Source organism: Convolutriloba macropyga, chromosome 9, assembly GCF_964194025.1.
Source record: "Convolutriloba macropyga chromosome 9, txConMacr16.3, whole genome shotgun sequence".
Taxonomy (NCBI): Eukaryota; Metazoa; Xenacoelomorpha; order Acoela; family Convolutidae; genus Convolutriloba; species Convolutriloba macropyga.
In genome coordinates, this window is record NC_134476.1 from 40,679,581 (window position 1) to 40,700,519 (window position 20,939).

Genomic DNA, 20,939 nt, shown 5'->3' on the forward strand with positions numbered 1-20,939 from the left:
ATCATACTTTAGTGTGACCATAGATATGGTGCGACTTTTGTTGTGACCGTATCCTTGTTTGATCGACCATGCTGGAACTAAGCGGATTTTGATCAAAATTCGATGAAACCCAAGCTTCTTGTCCAAATTTCGTGCACGCCAAGCCCTCGTACAACTGTAGTCCTTTGACTACCCACTATATATTGCCCTCTAATCAGACGAATCTTTCTTATATGTTCGATGTATTTGAAATTCTCATTAAATATGCAATTTTTACGTTTAGTAATCAATTGAGGTTTCTATAAGTTGTTATATCTTGTAACTGTTGGGCAGAGTTTCTTGAGAGAAAATACCAAACTTGGTCTTTCCTTACCTTGTTTTGGAGTCACCAGAAGCAATCATAATTAATATAAACGCCAAATGAAAAAGGTCCCTGTTGTTTAGTTATTGGACTAGATGATCCATGATATCACACTATGTTCAGATTTGTGCCTCTGATCAGACTTTTGATCTGATATTTATTATATTATAAATAATAATAATAATAATAATAATAATAATAATAATAATAATAATAATAATAATAATAATAATAATAATAATAATAATAATAATAATAATAATAATAATAATAATAATAATAATAATAATAATGTTAATAATAATAATAATAATAATAATAATAATTATAATAATAATAATAAAAATAATAATAATAATAATAATAATAATAATAATAATAATAATGATAATAATAATAATAATAATAATAATAATAATAATAATAATAATAATAATAATAATAATAATAATAATAATAATAATAATAATAATAATAATAATAATAATAATAATAATAATAATAATAATAATAATAATAATAATAATTGATAAGAAGGTTGTCAGAGAATGCCAGTTGGCGTAGTATTTGTGGATGTAAGGAATTACGATTGGGATTTGAGTGGAATCTATGTTTTGTGTGTGAGGAGATGTAAGAATTGAACTATCTGATTCCTGATTTATGTTATTCTCAATAGATGAAGAGGGAAAACTGGATTGTGCATTAATATGTATTTGGCCACGAGGCGACTGTATCATAGCTATCGTTTAACTCGTCTGCAAAGAACTTAAGTGTTACTAACACTTTAACGTAACAACCGACCGGTAACTTTAAGTGAGCAGTTCACACCGATTGGTAACATATTTACATAGACAATAGATAGATAGAATATGCAATAAGTGTTTATACGTAAATAGTTTAGGTACTTGGTTGCTGACTCCGCTGTACACGTTTCTCCTGTATATCATTTCCCCCTCTCTGGAAATGAAATACTGTTCTACAGTGTTTCATTTAACTCTTCTGGATCCTCCGTGTTGATGTCCGATATGTCGTCGATGTTTGGTGAGAGTGGGGGCGTGTGATATTCCTGTGAGGTGGTGCTGCTTGTTATCGAATACTGTGGTTTTGTTTGTATTCTGTTTGCCAGTTGGTGTTCGTCCTCGTTATTTATGTTTTCTTTTGGAGCTGGAGTGTTTGTCTCCTGATATTTGATAATGTCCGTGGTATCTTCTTGTTGCGTGATTTGTGGTGCGGGGATGATTGATATGATGTTTGCTTGTTCCTTCTCTAGCTTTTCTTGTTCTAATTGTATGGCTTTGTATTGTGCTTGTTTGTCTTGTTCGTTGTTTTCCGTGTCTAGGAAGATGACTTGGGGTTTAGTGAAGTTTGGCGATTCTTCGTTGAGTGCTTGTATTCTTGTTACTGCTCTGTCTATTCTCCGTGTGGATTTGCTAGATATGAAGTTTACACATTCCTGATTTTGACTGCTGGTTGCTTCTTGATTTTGGTGGATTGGTGGGCTCTCCGGTGAGGTTATCATAAACTCCTTCGGATCACTCGATGTTAATTTTTTTGCGGTGACGATGTTTCACTTTCTATCACGTATGTAACTGTTTGGTCAGTTGTTCTATGGAGTCTATATCTATCTTGAGGAACGATCTGTTCACTGCGTGTTCCTCGCTGTTTTGTAGGGCAACTAATTTTGAACGCTGTTCAAATATCTGTCCGGGACTAATTTTCTGGCTTCGGGATCTTTTGCTTGCTTTATCTTGTTTCAACCTGTTGGTTGTGCTTTTCGGGGTCACTGGGCTTTTTGTTTTTTGTTGTTTCTTCTGGTTATGTGCGGCAGTTCTCCTTACTTTCGCTGGGCTCCAGTTGGAGATCCTTTTGTCGGGTTTGTTGTTCCTGGTGCTTGCTCGTTTGGATGTTTCTCCAAGATGTTCTTTGTTTGCTGTTTTTAGTTGCTTGACTTCTTCTAAACAGAACTTTTTAAATTGTTCTTGGTTTCTTTTATATTCTCCTACTGTTTTGCAAGCTACCATATGAATTAGTCTTGGTTTTTCTAGTTCCTTTGTTAACTCTGGTATTGGTTTTTGTTCGGTGACTATCGCTAGGTCATTTTTTCTTATTACTGTGTTTTTTCTAAGTGGTGTGTCTATTGTGATGGTGTGTGGTGTGTAACCAGTGATGGTGCCGTCTTGTATTATGTTCCATTGTGGTGCAAGTGTGTGTCGTGGTTCTTTTGTTTTTCTTGCGACTGGTTTTCGTGCGATGTTTTTGCGTGATTTTATGAATTTAGTTGTTTTATCTCCTAATGTGAAATGAATTTCGGAAGGGTATATCTTACGTGGCGAGTTTTTTGCTTTAGGTGTTAATGCTAAGGGTACATTTTCTGAATCGTCGCATTGGATGCTTTCGGAGTTTTCTCTGCTACCAGTTGGTTCCGGGTTGCTTGAGGGGCTGTGGTGTATGTCGTCTTCCTCGCTTCTGTATCTGATGTCTTACTCATTTTCAGATTCCCCGTCGCGCCTCCAAATTTCCTCCATTGTGAGGGCGTTCTGCTTGAGCATCTTTTTGTCTAAACAGTATTTTGTTAATTTTTTGTTTGATAGGTTTTTGTGTGATGTTTTTGTTGTGATGTTTTATATTGCGGTGTTTAGTTTTTTTGCCGAAGTGTGCTTCAAATGGTGTGATTTTTGTTGTAGTGTTTGGGATTAGGCGAATGTTTTCTATTATGTTTGCTAATCTGTTTGTTAGTGTTGTGTTTGACCAATTGGGGTCAATATCTAGTACTGCCAATCTTCTTTTTATTGTTTGTATTAGTCGTTTGACCATGCCGGTTCCTCGATGGTCACCAGCTGGTGCTAGTATTAGTTTTATATTTTTATTTTTACAGAATATATCAAACTCTTTTGCTTTAAAGGCTTGTGCTTGGTCACACCTGATGGAACGTGGGATGCCGTGTAGTTTGCAGTAGCTTTCCAGGTATTCTATTGTTGTGTTTGTGTCCCAATTATTGAAAGTCTCCGCATGGGGAAATCTTGAGAGCCTATCTACTGATACTAGGATATAGTTGTTTTTTGTGTTATCTTTATATGGGATGGGACCAGCGAAATCTATTTGAATTTCTTCATTTGGCTCAACTAAGTTGGGCAGTATGCCTAGGTTATTTTTTGTGATGATGGGTTTTAAGTTTTTACCTTTTTCTATGCAGTGTTTGCAACTCTGCGCTTGCGCCACGATTTTGCTGTGTATGTGAGAATATCAGACCAGTTTTGCTAGTGCTAACATTCCCACTTGTCCGGGGTGTTTACTATGGATAGTTTGAAGCACCATTGGTTGATGTTTTGTTGGTATGACAAGTTTGTTGTCATATAATAGGCAACCTGATGTAGTAACGGATAGGTCACGATGAATTTTGTAAAAAATAGAATTAACTTTCTTTAATGTATTCCAATCCTTTTTGATTACTAGGTCAACAATTGGGCCAAGGTCTTTCTTTGAATTTTCGGCGATAAATTCTTCATTGAAGACTCTCATAAGGTTTAATCGGTAATCGGGGGTGGGGGTATTATCAATAGCCGTAAATAAATCGGCGTGTTTGCTCTCGTCTAATACGGAAAGGCCTTTGCCTTCGTTTGAGTGGGGATCGGTTTGTGTGCTTGTATCACACATTAATTTGTTTTGGATTTGTGTGTCCATTTGGAGATTCTTTTTGTTTGGGGCTCTATGGCGTTTAATGATGGTTTTTTCAAATATATTTGTGTTAGGGTTTGCGCGTGTGGTAATAGCAATAAGTTGTTGTTTTGATTTTGGAAGTGACTACGATGGCAAAAAGCGCTCTCATTATTGTGTGTGTTTAGTTTATCGTGCATGACGTCATTTCGTTCATTTTGAGTGTTGCTTTCTGACTGGTTACTATTACCAGTTGGTTTAATTGCTCTATATGGATTGATGCGTTGATTTAAGATAGCGTGTTTTATTTCCTGTATTACATTTGTGACTAATTTTTCATCGTCATCATTTACTGGTACGGGGGGCCCCGATGGATTTCTGCTGAGGTAGTCAGCGAATCCCATGTTTTTCCCCGGAATATGTTCGATAGTGAAGTTGAATGGGAGTAATCTGTCAACCCATCTAGATAATCTGCTTTGATATGTTTTGTTCCCTCTGTTATTTTTAAGTGCTGAAAGCAATGCTTGATGATCTGTTTGTAAAGTGAATTTATTACCATACAAGTAATATTTAAAATGTTTCAGTGCCCATACTATGGCTAGTAGTTCTAGTTCGTTTGTGCTGTAGCTTTCTTCTAATCTGTTCAAGAATCTACTTGCATAGGCGACTGGTTTCCATATCTGACCGTGTTTTTGTTCTAAGCATGCTCCTAATCCTTTTTTGCTGGCGTCACTTTTAATTCTCGTCTCTTTATTTATATCGAAATGCTTGTTCTCCGTTATGTTGATTATCTGTTTTTTGATCTTTTCGAATGCGATTGTGTGTTCATTCTTCCAATCTAATTTGTTTTGCGCTTTTGTGTTGTTTTTTGATAAGAGTGGTCTTAGTGGTTCAGACATTTCTGCTAATTGGGGTGTGAATTTCATTACGTGATGTATGCATCCCATGAATGATCTGAGTTGTTTTAGTGCTTTTGGTGTTTCTAGTTTGTTTATTGATTCGCATTTTTTCTTGGTTAGTGTTATGCCAGTTGGTGTTATTAGATATCCCAACCAGGTTATTTGCTTTCTAGCGAATTCGCATTTTTGTAATTTTATTGCTAGATTTTCTTTATCTAAAAGATATAGAATTTTATCCAGTTCTTTTTCAAGATCCGTGATGTTACCTTTTGTTATTACTAAGATGTCATCGAGGAATGCGAATTTGTTGTGACAATTTCTAAGTGTGACGTCTATGGTTTTTTGAAATGTTGCCGGCATGTCTGTTAATCCATAAAAACCGTTTATGAATCTGTATGTTCCAGTGGCTTTTCCTCCTAATATATTGAAGTTACAGTGTTTTTGGAGTTGTGGGTCCAATGGGATTTGACTATATGCAAATTTCAAGTCTATTTTTGAGAAGTAAAGAGTTCCTTGTTCTGTGCTCCGTTCGGAGATATAATTTGCTACCGCATCAATGAGGTGGTTAATGCTTTGCATTTGTTATTTGTTTTTGTGTATGGCGTCGTTTAATTCTTTGGAATCTAGAGCTATTTTGATGCTTTTGTCTTTTTTTAACTGTTATTACTACTGGACTAATAAAATATTCATCAGAACAGTTTTCGAGTCTGATTATCTGTTTATTCTGGATTAGTTTTTCTAATTCTTGTTCGACGCGTTCTAAAAGGTGAAGTGGTACTCGTCGACCTTTGTGTTGTGTTGGTGTGAAGTTTTCTTTAAATATGGATTTAGCCATGTGATTTTTTGATCGGCCTAGACGTGTGCAGAGGTGTGGGTATTTTTGAATATCCATTTTATGATTTTTTGTTCTGTTGATATGTCTGATATTAAACCAATTGTCTTACCAGTTGGTTTTGTCGCTGTTAGTTGTATCCCCAGTTGTCGGAGTATGTCTCTGCCCATCACGTTTTGGGGGAGGTTGTTTACCAGTAGGATGTTGCAGTTTCTTGCAGTCCACGCTCCCGATTTGAGTGTTATCTGTAGTACGCCTAATATTTTTATTTCTTGATTGTTGAAGCTTTTATATCTTGTTTTTTTCTTTGAAATTTGTTATTTTACTTTCTGGATGAATGTCTATGATTTCTTGGGCCTTTGAGTATTGCATAAAGGATCTGGGTGGACCTGTGTCTGCTAGCCAGTCTAGGTTTAGGTCGTTATATTTCGTGTTTACCCAAAATTCTCCTCCAGATTCTTTACTAAGTGCTACATTGTTCACTGTGTCTGGGCCAGTTGGTCTCACTGTGTTTACTGATGACCAATCTTTCATCAATTCTTTTATGTAGAGTGCTGCTTCTGCGTTAACTGTTTCTTCGTTTTCCGCTTCGTCATTTTCTTCAATGCTCTGTTGTTCTTTGACATGCCTGACTCTTCTCGTCTGTGGAGTGTTTTGTTGTTGTGTATACTCTCTCGTGTTTTGTCTAAATTGTGGATTTCCACGCTCGGGCATTGGTGTTTTGCACATGGATGTAAAATGGCCTCTCTTTTTACATATTTTGCAGGTGAAATTCTGAGCCTTGCACATGTTAATGTGGTTTTTTTATAAAAGGAAGGCCACATTTATAGCATGGTTCTATTTTTCCGGATGTTGGTGTTGGTAGTATGGGTTGCTGTGGTGTGCGTTGTTGGAAGTTTGGTCTTGGTCTGTTTCTGATCTATGTTGCCTGAGACCAGCTGGTATTATTTGAATGTGCCCTGATTATTTCTTGTTGATTTGCTTGACCTCTTTCTCTGTTGATGGCAAAGTTGAGTACTTGTTGTGGTGTGCGTACTTCTGATAGTAGGTCCATTTGTGTTGATGTGTTTGTCATGTTAGAGATGAACAGATCCTTGACTAGGCCTTCTTCTAGAAATTTAAGTTTGCATATAGCACCTGCCTCTTTTATTCTGCTATAGAAAGTTTCTAGTGATTCATGTGGTTGTTGCATTTATTTGAAAAATTTGAATCTGTCGAATGTTTTGTTTCTGGGAATTATGAATGTGATGTTGAGTTCGTGTACTAGTTCGTGAGTGGTGCATTTTTCTATCTGTGTGTGTGGATTTTTCTGGTGAAATGTTCTTCTGGCTTCTGCTCCAAGTGATAAATATATAAGGCTTTTGACTTTTGTATCAGCTTCATCCCACGGTACTCTATCTACTAATGCTCCTTTTCGTTCAATCACTTTGCATTCGTTCTCAAAATCTATTCGTCTTCTCTCGTTTCTTTGCTCACTCTGTCTGGCTTCATCCTCTATTTCTCCTTCGAACTCCTCCTCATATTGGTAGTGTTGAATAAAATAAATCTGTTGGTTGAGGTTTCAAACGGTGTATTTTGTCTACATCTATGCTATCGCGTGCTACAATTGCCATCTTCAGTGTTGCGAACCACTGCTTCCATTCTATTGGAGGTGTCGCCCCTGATTCCCAAAATGGGTTTACTCCTAACGGAGTTTTTGCTGACTGCGCCATGATAAGAAGGTTGTCAGAGAATACCAGTTGGCGTAGTATTTGTGGATGTAAGGAATTACGAATGGGATTTGACCAAACCAATTGGTTGGTGGAATATATGTTTTGTGTGTGAGGAGATGTAAGAATTGAACTATCTGATTCCTGATTTATGTTATTCTCAATAGATGAAGAGGGAAAACTGGATTGTGCATTAATATGTATTTGGCCACGAGGCGACTGTATCATAGCTATCGTTTAACTCGTCTGCAAAGAACTTAAGTGTTACTAACACTTTAACGTAACAACTGACCGGTAACTTTAAGTGAGCAGTTCACACCGATTGGTAACATATTTACATAGACAACAGATGGATAGAATATGCAACAAGTGTTTATACGTAAATAGTTTAGGTACTTGGTTGCTGACTCCGCTGTACAGATTTCTCCTGTATATCAATAATAATAATAATAATAATAATAATAATAATAATAATAATAATAAAAATAATAATAATAATAATAATAATAATAATAATAATAATAATAATAATAATAATAATAATAGTAATGATAATAATAATAATAATAATAATAATAATAATAATAACAATAATAATAATAATAATAATAATAATAATAATAATAATAATAATAATAATAATAATAATAATAATAATAATAATAATAGTAATAATAATAATAATAATAATAATAATAAAAATAATAATAATAATAATAATAAATTATTTGTCGGTGTCTTTACAGAATAAATACAGCACTTACACACCTGGTCAAATATTACAAAAGCAGAGCACCAGCGAGATTAGACAATAAAGCCATTAGACAATAAAGCTCGTTTTCATTTAGCCTTTTGCTCTCTGTTTAGTTTGTTCCAGAATTAAGTGGCTCTGATCAGACGTTTAGTTACCATAATCCAGATCTTAATTTTAGTTTGGTTTATGAGAAAATTGTTGATCTGATCAGACCCATTTCTGAGTGCACGAAGCAATCATCTGATCCCATTTCCATCCAGTTCATGAAAAACTTCTCAGAAACAGATTTGGGCGCATCTTCATCAGCGATGCGGTCTCATGAGATATCACATTGGCCTCGGATTGTATATAATGAGAGGTCACATTGGTCTGAGATGATTCTCTGAGAGGCGAGTTCCCTCTGCGATAGTTTGATGAGAGGTCCTAGGACGGTCTAATGTGAGATCAAATTGGTCTGTGACGGTCTGATATGTAGATACAAGTGTCCAGGATGGCCTGATTAAAGGTGTCTTCGAGCGCAGTTAGAGCGGAGGAAAAAACTTGAGCTCACTAAAGGCTTATCAGAGGTCACTTAGGCTATGGGTTAGTGTGATGAGAGGTCACATTGATCTATGACGGGATGACAGGGTGTCAATTTAGGCCTGGGACCTCAACCGTGGTTAATGATTTACCTCAACTTGTGATCTCAACTTGAAGGTTGGGTAGTTTGAGATCATTATGTGCAAGCACTCATTACCCAGCCTCTTTATTATATGTATTAGAAAAATAAAATATTCTTAAGTTTATTGTAACTTCACATAAATTTTAACAGGATCCAATCTAAATTTATTCAACAATAAAACTGAATAACCGCAAACAGCTCTTCAAAATTTTGCATGTTGAAAGTTTACTATTTTCGAACAAACTCATTGATTGCTGGAGATAAAAGAATCGAGACTTTTTATGTTTTTTACGACCTCTTAACACTTGAAGGACCTCTTAGAAGTTCAACTATAATACACTTAACAGTTTTTTGAGAATAGACTCTCTTCTTCAATAGAAGTTGTAAATTATCAATTTTTTCAAATTAATCAGCACACATCTGCTGTGAATGTTAAATTGGTCGACTTTTGAAAGACGAAAATCTGCAGCACAAAAACTGTTTTTCAGACTGAAAGTTGGCAAATTCAACTTTGAAACTATTGTTTTTGCACTTTCGCCAATGAGCCGGTCTCAAAGTATTGTTATATTGATAATTTCAATAACTGTAATAATTAAACTGTGACAACCTCGTTCATTTCTGGAAACAGTATAATTTTTACTTCATACTAATTTCTATTTTAATATAGATTTTTTTACTCCTTCTAACTCATTGATAAACACTACAAGATAGCTCATTACTTTCACGACGCTGAAATTTGCCGACTGGTATAAACTTAAAACTCATGCCAACAACATGGTTTCAAATTTTTTGTTTAAAGCTCGAAAAAATTTATGTATAAATGAACTTGACGCCCATTTTGTTCCAAAACTTTTCTAGATTAGATCACTCAGAAGATTATATGCTTTTCTCTTAATTTTTGCTTTTAATTTTATATTCACCGATCAATAATCCCTTCTTCAATTGATGATGGAGATACCGCCTTCTGGTTTTGGCCACTTAGGCCCTTCTTCGGGATTCATGGGTTACGACCCATCCACTCAGAAAACCCTGGCCGATTTGCGAAAGCAGCTGAGTGAAAACAACAGACTTCTCAGAGCACTCAACGACAAAAAGGAACAGAGGAGATCAAGGTGAGTCATTTCCCCCCTTAATTAGATTTTTACGTTAAATTACTTCATTTCTTAGATTCTTGTGACTTGAGACAAAATTTAACAAAATTCAAGTTAGTCGAAAAATTCCAGATTCACAGTTCTTTTAATGAAAGGTTTCTAATTTGTCTGCATCGGAATAGCTTCTTCTCGATCATAGGGTGAGAAAGCATTAGTTGTGAGTACTTGACTGACCGCATGTTGTTATCAACGCTTTTAACCAGGTAAGAACCATTTAGTTAAGAAAATTAGGTATATTAGAGTTGTATTGTGCCAGACTCCATGGTCGACCGAAGCCGTATAGGCAATTTGATGATGTTGCAAAAGCATCGAGAAACTTTTAGTTTAATTTTTATATTTTTTATAAGTTTCATAAAACAAAAGAAGAAATTAATCAGTGATTTTTACTGTTATGTCGATAAAAAATGGCGAAAGAAAAAACCAATTACATTTCTAATTTTGTTCAGGCGTCACCAGTTATTCTTATTGACCTATCCTAAATTCTACCAGATGCTAAACCTTCTCACTCAAAGAAAGTTTTCACTAAGTTCAAGTGACTTGATGTAATCAAGTTTCTCAAGGCTCTCTCAAGCAAGACCTAATTGTTCCGACCCCACTTGTGGGGGAGGAACTATATACTCAAATGGGTTCTTTTTGTTCAGACAATTTTGACCGATCGATATATTCATCGTAGAGAATTGTGAGTGGTATCATTAAAAGCTCGCCAGCGTAGAATTCGAAATTAAAAAGATTTATTTTAATTTCTTACTTTTTGAGGAGTTATCGAGGATTGGATTTTGTGTGAACACCGCATATTTGGCATGATTTTGATCACTTTTAGTGTAATTTTTCTTCAAATTATCAATTTTTTATTAAAATATAAATTCAAAATTGCATTTCAAGCCACAAATGAATCAATTTGGTGGTCCTAATAGACAAAAAGCAATAAAAAGACTAGTTATGGTCTCAAAGGAAAGTTTACTACAAAAAATCGAATTCTCTTTGCGAGCTGTTTTTTTTTAAAACTTTAACTCCTTTTGTTTCTTTTTACGTCACCTAGAGACCAATCACTTTTCATATCGAGGCAGGCTCCGTTAATGACAAATCTCATTTACAGTCAAATGAAGTAGAGAGAACAAAAGATTTGCTTCCTAGGAATCGCTCATGTTTTTTTGGTTTTGACTCCAAGTTTTTGTAATTTTTAATGAAAATTTGATATTCTTTCTGACGTTTTACTGTTTTTTGGAGTCCTATGGTTTTTTTGGACAATTTTTTTATAAAAAATTTTTTTTGAACAATTGCCGATCTTAACCCCTTTTTTTGTGAAATTCTTTGAAAAATTGCCGATCTTAAACATATTTTTTTTTAACAATTGCCGATATTAAACGGCAATTGTTCAAAAATTTGACGTTTTGAACAATTGCCGATCTTAAATTTTTTGTGAGCTGTAAGTCCGTATCAGTAAAGTCAGGGCCCCTTCTTTTCTTCTTCAACCAAAATTAATCATTTTAGCTGTTTTATCTTCTAATTATTGGTTTTATAAATTCGGTGCCACAAGATTTCAGAAAATTTTTTTGAATATTTTTGTTTTTTTGGTTCCCGTGTAAACCCTATCACATTTTCCTTATATTGATAGCTCCAACTGGTTTAGAGAAGACGTTAAATGGATTGAAATAAAGTTTTCACATGAAAAGTTACGGTTTAAATAGCTTCGACACTTTCTTCTCGCAATTTTCCACTAAATTTTTGGTTTATGCCTGTATTTAATGTTGTATTCCAAGTCAATAGTCTTATTGTGACGTCTTATAGATTGCCTATGTATTAAAAAAACCCTTTCTTCCCATTGACGCATAACTGAGCGTATTCATTGACTTCCGTTGAAAGCTAATAAATTTAATGTCTGTTGAGACTTATAAAATAATTTTTCAAAAATTTTTTTTGAACATTAACCGATTTTAATATTATGTTTATTTTTTTAAGAGCTGTGATTCAGTCTCTGTAGAGACAGGACACCCTTACTATTTTCTGCAACAATAATTTATATGGTTAGCGGTTTCATCTTATAATTATTGGTTCTATGAATTCGATGCCACAAGATTTCAAAAAAAAATAAAATTTTTGGATCTTCACGTATATTTGGTTCCTGTTGAAATCTTTTCATATAATCCTATTATTGATAGCTCCCTTTAGCTTAGAGAAGACCTTTAGTGGATCACAAACAAAGTTTTCTGTTAAAAGGTTATCGTTTAAAAGGCTCCGACATTTTCTTCTAGCATTTTTCTACTGAGTTTTCTACTTTATTTGTTGTTCTTATAGTCAACCTTTTATTGAAATGAGTTAATGAATACCTATGAATGACAGACATATTTGTCGTCTCAATGGGCCATATTTTACGGACCTTTTTGGCTTCCGTTCAAAGCTCTTGAATTTGATGGCGTTTATACTCGGGGTTTTCTCAAAAATTTCCTCGTTTTTTGTAGTTGTTCATAACTGTTGATTTTGTTAAGTCATGTTATATAAAAAAAATCTTGTTGTTGTTAAAAAAACTAGCAAAAAAGAGGAGTTTTTTACTGAGAAGTTCGTTTTTTATTGTTATCGACATTTTTCTTGCTCAACTTTTTTTTACTTTGCATTTTTTGCCTTTTTTACCTTAGGTAGCCATAAATTGCTGAACTGTCGCATAATCTTGTAATGGAGGGTTAATTGAGCAATGTTAACCAAAGCAGTCTGTTTAAATTGAATAGTCCTAAAGTTTTTGATAGACATTTTCAAAGATTTCTAAACTTTTTAGTTTATGTTGTTCGTCAACTTGTAACTTATTCTCATCATTGAGATGTCCGATCCAATTCCCTGTGTTTCAAAAAAAACATGTCTACTGATATTATGTCGTAACTGATGTTTTGTTTGTTGGGCAAAACGCATTTTCCTAATTTTTTTTGTGAGTGCTTTAATTGTGCTTTTTTCTCTTCTTATAGCACATTCGAGTATTAACAAATCCAAATGACTTTCAACTTTGGCCTAAATCAACTTCATTAATAATTCACATCTTTAGTCTCCTTATCTCCAAATCTTTAATCTCTCTTGAGTTTTTCGCATCTTTAGTCTGTTCGTACGGCTTAGTCTATCCGAAGACAAGCCGTTTTGGTTTTATAAAGACATTTTAGTAAATTTATCAAGAATTTTTTCGTTAAAAACTAATGTCTGTTAAGACTTTTGAGATTATTTGGCTTACAAAATGTTGATTGATTTTTGAAATTCGTCTTATCATTTCTTCTTTTGTGGGTTTGTTACCTGGTTTCATTAAGGAAAATTTCCATAAGCTGTATAATTGGTAAAATTTAAAATTGTGTAGTTAAGTTTTTACCAGATTAAAATTTGACGTTGTCACTAGGTGCTTTTAAATTTAGGTATTGTCGCCGTGAAATTCTTTTCTTTGCTTATTTTGTTGTTTATTTTTTTCTTAGTTTTTATAATTACAGATCTCGTAAGCGCTGTAATGAGGTCTGGTAATATAATTCAATTAGTAGTTAGGTTTTGTAACAATTTTTTAAACTCAGACATCTTTCTTTGTTATCTCTCCTTTTGGTTGACAATTAAGGCAAAAATCTAATTGAGCTCGGGTCAGAACATAATGTGCAAACGCACAATAGCGAGCCTGCTTGTTCAGAAATATTGTCCACCATTGCTGGACACAGTAACGTACACCAAGGCGGTATTTATTAGGTCAACCAAGTAAGTTTTTTAGATAATATTTACTTACTATGCGCAATTCCCAATGGATAAGTGTTAAGAAGAACAAGATCAAGTTGATACTTTTTCAGATCAAATTTCAATTTTCAATCCAACATTTAGAATTTTTGGCTCAAAGTAGAAACAGGGTCTAGGCAATAAACCTTCTCCCCGTCTTTTGCTTCAAATATGTCATTTTGAGAGAAATTGTTCACTCTTTTGCTTTTGATCTTTGTAATTGTGTTATAATATAATTCACTTAATTCAATTTGATTGACGCTACATCTTTTTGACAGTCATGCCAGGGTTTCTTTCCATGGGATTTTTTTTTCGCGGGCTTTCTTTCCCTTGGGGTTTTCTTACATCTAATTTTAGTGCGGTTTTTTTCCGTCGAGGTTGATTTAAACCTGTAGAAACCACAATAGGTTTATTGCAAATAACGAAATCCCAATTTTTTGAATTTTGATTTTTGTTTGAAAAAATTTTATTTTGTCAGACTTTGACACATTTTTGAATTGACTCACAATGTTGTAAATTGGTAATTTTAGGACCCATTCTTTGCTTCGGCGTGTAATTAAAATGAATGACGCGGATACATTGCATACGTTTCAGGTGTTTGTGCAATATCTATTGTTCATGGAACTGTTCTTTTTTTACCTTGCTCAAAATCATGTTGAATTTTTCTGAATAAGTATCTTTTGATTTGAATCTTTTTAAGTAACTGATTGTATGGCTACCGCCAATTTCAAAAAGTCAGTTCATTTTTTTCATCTCTAATTTTACATTGTCTGCAACCAACTGCAAAATTCAGCAGCTCATTGGAGAAAAAACGAGCATTAGATTGATGAGATATGCTAATATCAAGAAAGTGAGTCAAGAAGAACAGCAAAATCAAAAAACAACAACAAACATTAATTACATCAAAATTAGCTTATTTTTTAAATAAAAACAACTAATTTCGAAGTAAAGAAAACCATTAGAAATCAACTAAAATATCCCACAGGTTTACGATTGCCAATGCTTTCACAGAGGGCATTAAGACTTGTCGGTATTCAAATCTTTATGCGGTAACAAACGGAACGACAAATAGACAACAAACAAAAGATCGAATAAAACTTTCAAAGCCGTAAAGCCATATTTTGGCCCTGAAAATATGTTTGATAGCACCTTCGTCGAACACCGATAATGTAGTATGTGACTTCTCATTAATGAGACCAGGTAAAAAGCAGACAAAAAAGAAAAAAAAAGCAAAATTAATTGAAACTTTGTTTTTTTTCGAAAAAAAAGTAATTCCAAAGTCATGAAAGCCATCAATTACAAAGTGAAAAAATTAAATAGTTTTTTTTTGTCCAAAGGACGCCCTTGAGAACTGACATTATCGAGAATATGTCTTACGGTTACAATAAGATTGTCAATTTTGAAAAGAATCAAAAATTAGTTTATTTCTGTTGGGAAATACACACGTCGAAGCCAGAAAAGTCTTAACGAATTCTCTAAAAACATTAGATTTTTTGAAACCAATCCTCTCTCACACTTTTTCATGACACCAAAAGTGTCATATTTGACTTGTAATTAACGAAACTTGGTAACAAATAGACAATAAAAGGTACAAAAGATAATATAAAAACGACAGCTAAACAGAAAATTTAAAAAATTAAATTAAATTCTTCGAGAAAGTAGTGTCGAAGCCATTCAAACGATAATCTATGTCTTTATAGATTTTAATATCAAAAAGTTTGTCTTATTTTGAACTCCAATACTTTGATATGTCAACTGTCAATAACGTGGTATTGTGGCAAAACTAGAAAACGTGAAAAATGGGCAAATACGTAAAAATTTTTTTAAAAAAGGAAATCTAGTACTATCAAAACCAGAAAACCATAACTTAAGACGTAAAACCGGTATAGATGTTACATTTTAAAGCAGTAGAAAAGATAAGCCTTACTTCTTTGCTGAGACTAAGCTAAAAGTTGACCAAATTATTAATAAAAAATAGAGGCAAACTTCAATAAGCAAATGTTTATTTAAAAAATCAATTATTTTCAAAATTCAAAACAACCTTTGGCTTTCAAATTAAAAAATTAGATGCATTAATTAGGAGCTGCAAAGGAAACCAATTGGACCTATCACTTCTGAGCTTTTATTTGAAATGTTCTGTTCTTTAATTAATACAAAAAGTTCGACAAATTTAATATAAAAAAGACCGACTGATTTCAATCCGAATTTGTTTTGGATTGTAACAGTCCAAGATTGGTCCAAACTTAGCCCTGCTTATGCTGTTCGTCCATTATGAACACTTGTTTTCTCGAATGTTAGAGATATAATTAATCTGTTTGTTAAAAAATTAAGAAATTGCTGCCTTTTTTATGATCAACCAGTAAAGTTAAAAAAAAACTGCAAAGTTTTAATTACAGAGCACTTTCAACAGTTGAAGTGGAAATAGCCCCCTTTTGAGTCTACAGAGATTGTGTTAGTAGTGTTTGGGTGTTTACTTCTGGCAAATTTAATCAAAGTGGACTAAAGAAGCTTATTTCGCTCTGCTTTGATCAAAATGTCTGAATTTTGATATATTTAGCCTGAATTTTTGACAAAAAGATAAATAAAATTATAAAAAAGTCAAAAATATATTTTTTGTCTTTAAAAATAAAATCAACCGCACTTTTTGAATGAAAAATTACAAATTTTTGCAAAATTGACGAAATTTTAGGCAAAAATTCAGGAAAATGTGAACAAAAACAGCGGAATTCAATCTATTTTTCTGAGAAGTTTAAACCACGATAACTCGAAAACTGTAAAAAACGAAAGTCAGAAAAATCTTTTTAATTCCATATTCTACGCTGGACGAGTTTTCTAATGATAACACTCACAACTCTCTACGATGTTTCTCGATCGGCCAAAATTGTCTGAACAAAAAAACCCATTTCAGTATATAGTTTCTGTCCCCCTCAAGAACGGTCGGAACAATGAAACTGCTGAAAAAAGTTCTCGAAGTTTGTTTCAAAACAAATTACCTATAATATTTTTCAATAATGCTAGTTATTCCGCGTAAACCAATCAATCGTTTGTAGAATACTTTTTTTTTCTAATATCATATTGGTATTTACTCAATAAGTTATGATTCCAAAATTTTGAACAATTTGTTTTCTTAAAACTGATTCAAAGACTCTGGAAAAGCTGGCAGTAAATGATATTGAGCGATAGCTACGAGGGTCCTCGGGGTCTTCTGTTTTGTAGAGTAGAACAACATGAGCTCTCCTTAGGTCAGAAGAGAAAGTAGGTTGTCCACTTTAAAAAAATATTAAGAAGTTCAAATTGGGTTTCAAGTCATTTTTTGTGAACTTACTGTTAAATTTTCATGTTAAATTTTCATGTTAAATTCACTCTAATATTGGTTATTGGATTTCAATCTATCTTTTGATTTCACTATGATGGTCATATCCTTGATTCTCCAAATTCTGGAGTTGTATTTCAGGACTCGTCCTGCTGTTTTTAATTGTTTATCTGTGCAATCCATTTTCCATTTGCACCATTTCACGCATGTCTGGCCGCATCGTAAGTGTCCGAAACAACAATGGATATCCAATTTTCACCAACATGTGTTGTTGACATCAAAGTTCCAAATCTATTATTTACTCTCACTTGCTATTTACACGGTTCAACACATTCAAACGTTAATTTCGTGCAAATCTACACATGAAGTTTAAGTTATTATTTCGAGCTATTTTTGCATGCAATTGGATTCGTATTTTTGCAAATTATAGATAGGCTTCGTTTCGTTGATTTGAAAGGCGACCGAAAGTTTTGGAGAAAAACATAACACCTTATGAAGGCAATTGTATATATTTTGTTTTCAAAACAAATTCTGATGCAAATAACTTTTTGCTAGTATTTTTGGTTCGTTTTATCTCTTGTTATCTGCATTAACGTATTCAACGGATGAACGAAACAATGTTTCATCACTCAAATAAGAAAGAACCTCACCCAAACATTTGGACAATCAATGAATATGATATCAATATATATATATATATATATATATATATATATATATATATATATAAATATAGTTTGCTCCTTATAGTACAAGAAGAAAATTCTAAAACCTTGTAGTTGTTTGTCTAAGGGAACACGTTCATATAAATTGATTATTTGGCAATTTAGTTTCTCCTTCAAATAATTTTTTTTGTTTTTCGTTCCATGTGGTGATTTGTTCTACTTTCTCAACAAATTTTTGATTCCTTATTGGTCACTGAATTTAGATTGACACATATTGTTCGCTTGAAACTGGAAAGTTTGGGAATTTTCTCTCATCTCGTTTTTCCCAAGTTTTTGTAAGAAGTTTTCTCAGACATTTAAAAGCCTTTTTCATTTTTCTTAATTAAATTTGAACAATTGAAAATGAACAGTTTTTTATGAAATCTCGATAGTATATCCTTTACTCTGTGAAAATTTTTACTCATATAGGAGAACCCAATCTGATTGTCTATTTATTATCTGAAGTAAAAAAACACTGACAACCATCGGCAAAAAAATGAACCAAGAATTTATCAATTCAATTTCTGTCATTAAGCCCAGATAACATTACCTGACATTTGGGTTTATTAGATTTCCGTTTGATTGAACTTCTTTAATATGGCATTGATCTTTGCGGGGGAATGAATTAGATTTATCTGCGTCTGAGTGTGTTTGCCGGGATAGTCTGCTTCATAAAGATTTCGGCTGTCAAAAACAATTGGCTCTCTATCTGGTTTGTCATGAGAAAAGAAAAGATCAGATTTGATATATGTCATCTGCTTATTAAAAAACTGTTAAAAATAACTGTTTTTAAATATCTTAAGTAAATGTCAAAAAATGCGGCTCCTTGAGGAACCCTATGTTTAGTTATCACCCAGCCTGCGTATAGTCTTCACAATTCAAATTTTTGCTTCCTCTTCGATAGAAATCATTGTAATCTAACTTTTGATCTCTACCAATTCCACTCTTAAAACTTTTTTGAAAAGAACAGATTCGTGAGACTCTTAGTTGAACGTTTTTACCTTATCTAAAATAAATTGTTAAAGGTTTCATTAGATTCCACTAATTTATTTTTAGCCATTTTGTTAACGAAAGGACAAGTTACCGATTTAATTTTGAGAAATAAGGATTCAATTTTTTAAGGTTGTTTCGTTTTTCTACAAACTCTAGCTTTTTTATGTATGAGCCTTTCAATTGAATTGGCAAGAGTTAGCGTCACTGAATTTGGATTGCAGTTTACTGATTAAGTGGATCACTTCTTTGTAATTTGAAGTTGAAAATGTTCCTCGGAAAAAAGTTATTTGATAAAAAGTTTGATATTCTCAAACTGTAAACATCTTCCTGTAATTAAGTTACCTCATCTGAAAAAAAACTGCTGGAAAAAATTCAAAACTCCATACTTTTTTATGTCCTAAGCGTCTCAGTTAAATCGCAATATTTTTCTTTTTAAATTTTTACCGCCCCTTTTTAATTGCCTAGTCTGCTGAAAAAAATTACTTGTTAAGTTAGCAGCTTGTTTTTATCTTTTACAACAACGGTATTTTTTTGGATTCAGAAAAAGTTTTTTTTCATCTATTTTGAGTTTTGTTTTTAAACATATTTAATTTTGCTATCAATCAGCAAGATTATCAGGGTTTTCTTTTTGTATCTTCATTAAGTGTTTTCTCCTATTGTCGATTATTAGACCTTCAGATTATTTTGTATGCTTTTAAAGTTGAATTATTGACTGCTGTCATACAATTATAAACATTTCAATATTTATTAAGAGGATTGATGTTTTGAACATCCGTTTGTATTTGTTGCGGTTGTCGCCCCTCCCGTCTTATATAGATATCGGCTGTCAAAAACAGCTTGTTTTTTAAAAGCTTGTTATCTGATTTGGCTTGAGAAACGAAAAGATCTGTTTTGGTATGTATCATCCTCAAATTAAAAACTGCTGAAAAAATAAGAGTTTTTCAAAGTCAATAATTAGCTGTGGCTAGGTAAGTTGGTGTCATGAAAAGAGTTAGTGTCACTAAAGTTGGACTGCAATATACTGATTTAGGTGGATCACCTTTTGTAGTTTGTCGTTGAAAAAATTTTTTGGACAAACAATATTTTATGAAGTTTTCCTTTATTAAAAACTGTGAATATCTTTCAATAACAAGGTTAATGATTATGAAAAGCACTGTTTGAAAAAATTGAGTACATCATGCTCTGCTGCTTAGCTTCTCAATTACATGGCACTATTTTTTTCTCATCACTTTTTACCACCCCTTCGTAATACCTAAACTGCAGGAAAATAATTACCTATTACGTCAACTACTTTCTTTAAATCTGTTACAAAATCTGTGTTATTTCGGGTTTAGAAAAATTTTGTTTAAACTCTTTTGAAATTTGTTTATATTCAATTTCTTTTTTGCTGTCAGTCAGGAAGATTCTCAGATATTTTCCGTGTACATTCATTAAATGCTATTTTCTATTAGAGGTTATTAGTGTTTCTGATTTTTTATGCGATTTAAGCTGAAATATTGACTACTTCCGTACAATTATTAACAATTCAGAATTTAGAATAATGTAAAGGATGTCCGTGTGTTTTTGTGTCAGTTGTTCCACGCCCCCAATTGATTTAGGCGCGAAAGTTTTGAAAACAGTTTCGAACAAACCGCAGAATAGTTTTAATCTAGAAATGGCACCTATTTGGCTATGCATTTGTCTTCAATCTCAAGATGCAGATCTTCTGCGTTTCGAGGCTCCAAAAAACTGGTGTCTTTGCCTCGAAAATTTTCATTTTTATACTGAAATTTCAAAGAAAAACAAATAAATGTAGAAAATGATCATTTTCAACATATTTCCGTAAAATTATACAATTAAAAATCTGACTTGTGGTTAGGCAGTGACTAAAAAAAGATATCAAAAATTACATTTCTCCCTGTTTGCTGATTCCTGTATGCTTGTTCTGACCCATTATTGGAAGCGAACTCTGCTAACAACGTTTTCGCTTTTGATGAACAAAATTTTGACTGCGAAAAACATAAATTTTCTTGTTACCGATTATAATCCCAATATTTCTAAACTAAATTCTTCTAGAAACAATTTTCTCGAAAGGTTTTTGAACAATAAAAACTTCCATTAGACTATTCTTCTTCGAATTGTTACCATATTTTAACCCACAAAAAATCAATAAATTTTCTATTAAATGACTTTATGTCGTTATTTTTTTCATAATGAAAGACCT

The 20,939-nt window shown here is 32.9% G+C and overlaps 2 protein-coding genes across 6 annotated transcripts in view; one reads left to right on the plus strand and one right to left on the minus strand.

Annotated features, from left to right (window-relative positions):
• Positions 1–20,939, minus strand: part of LOC142345782 (ADP-ribosylation factor-related protein 1-like) — a 247,986-nt gene that overhangs the window by 50,444 nt on the left and 176,603 nt on the right. The window lies entirely within an intron of this gene.
• The window catches only part of LOC142345781 (calmodulin-like), a 62,832-nt gene continuing 51,371 nt past the window's right edge, over positions 9,479–20,939 (plus strand). Inside the window, exon 1 of one of the 4 annotated variants that reach the window (XM_075398120.1) lies at positions 9,479–9,961. In XM_075398120.1, coding sequence (XP_075254235.1) covers positions 9,795–9,961 — 167 coding nt within the window. In that variant the 5' untranslated portion in view covers positions 9,479–9,794. The remainder of the gene's footprint in view (positions 9,962–20,939) is intronic. The other 3 variants (XM_075398122.1, XM_075398121.1, XM_075398124.1) reach the window with 3 other exon arrangements.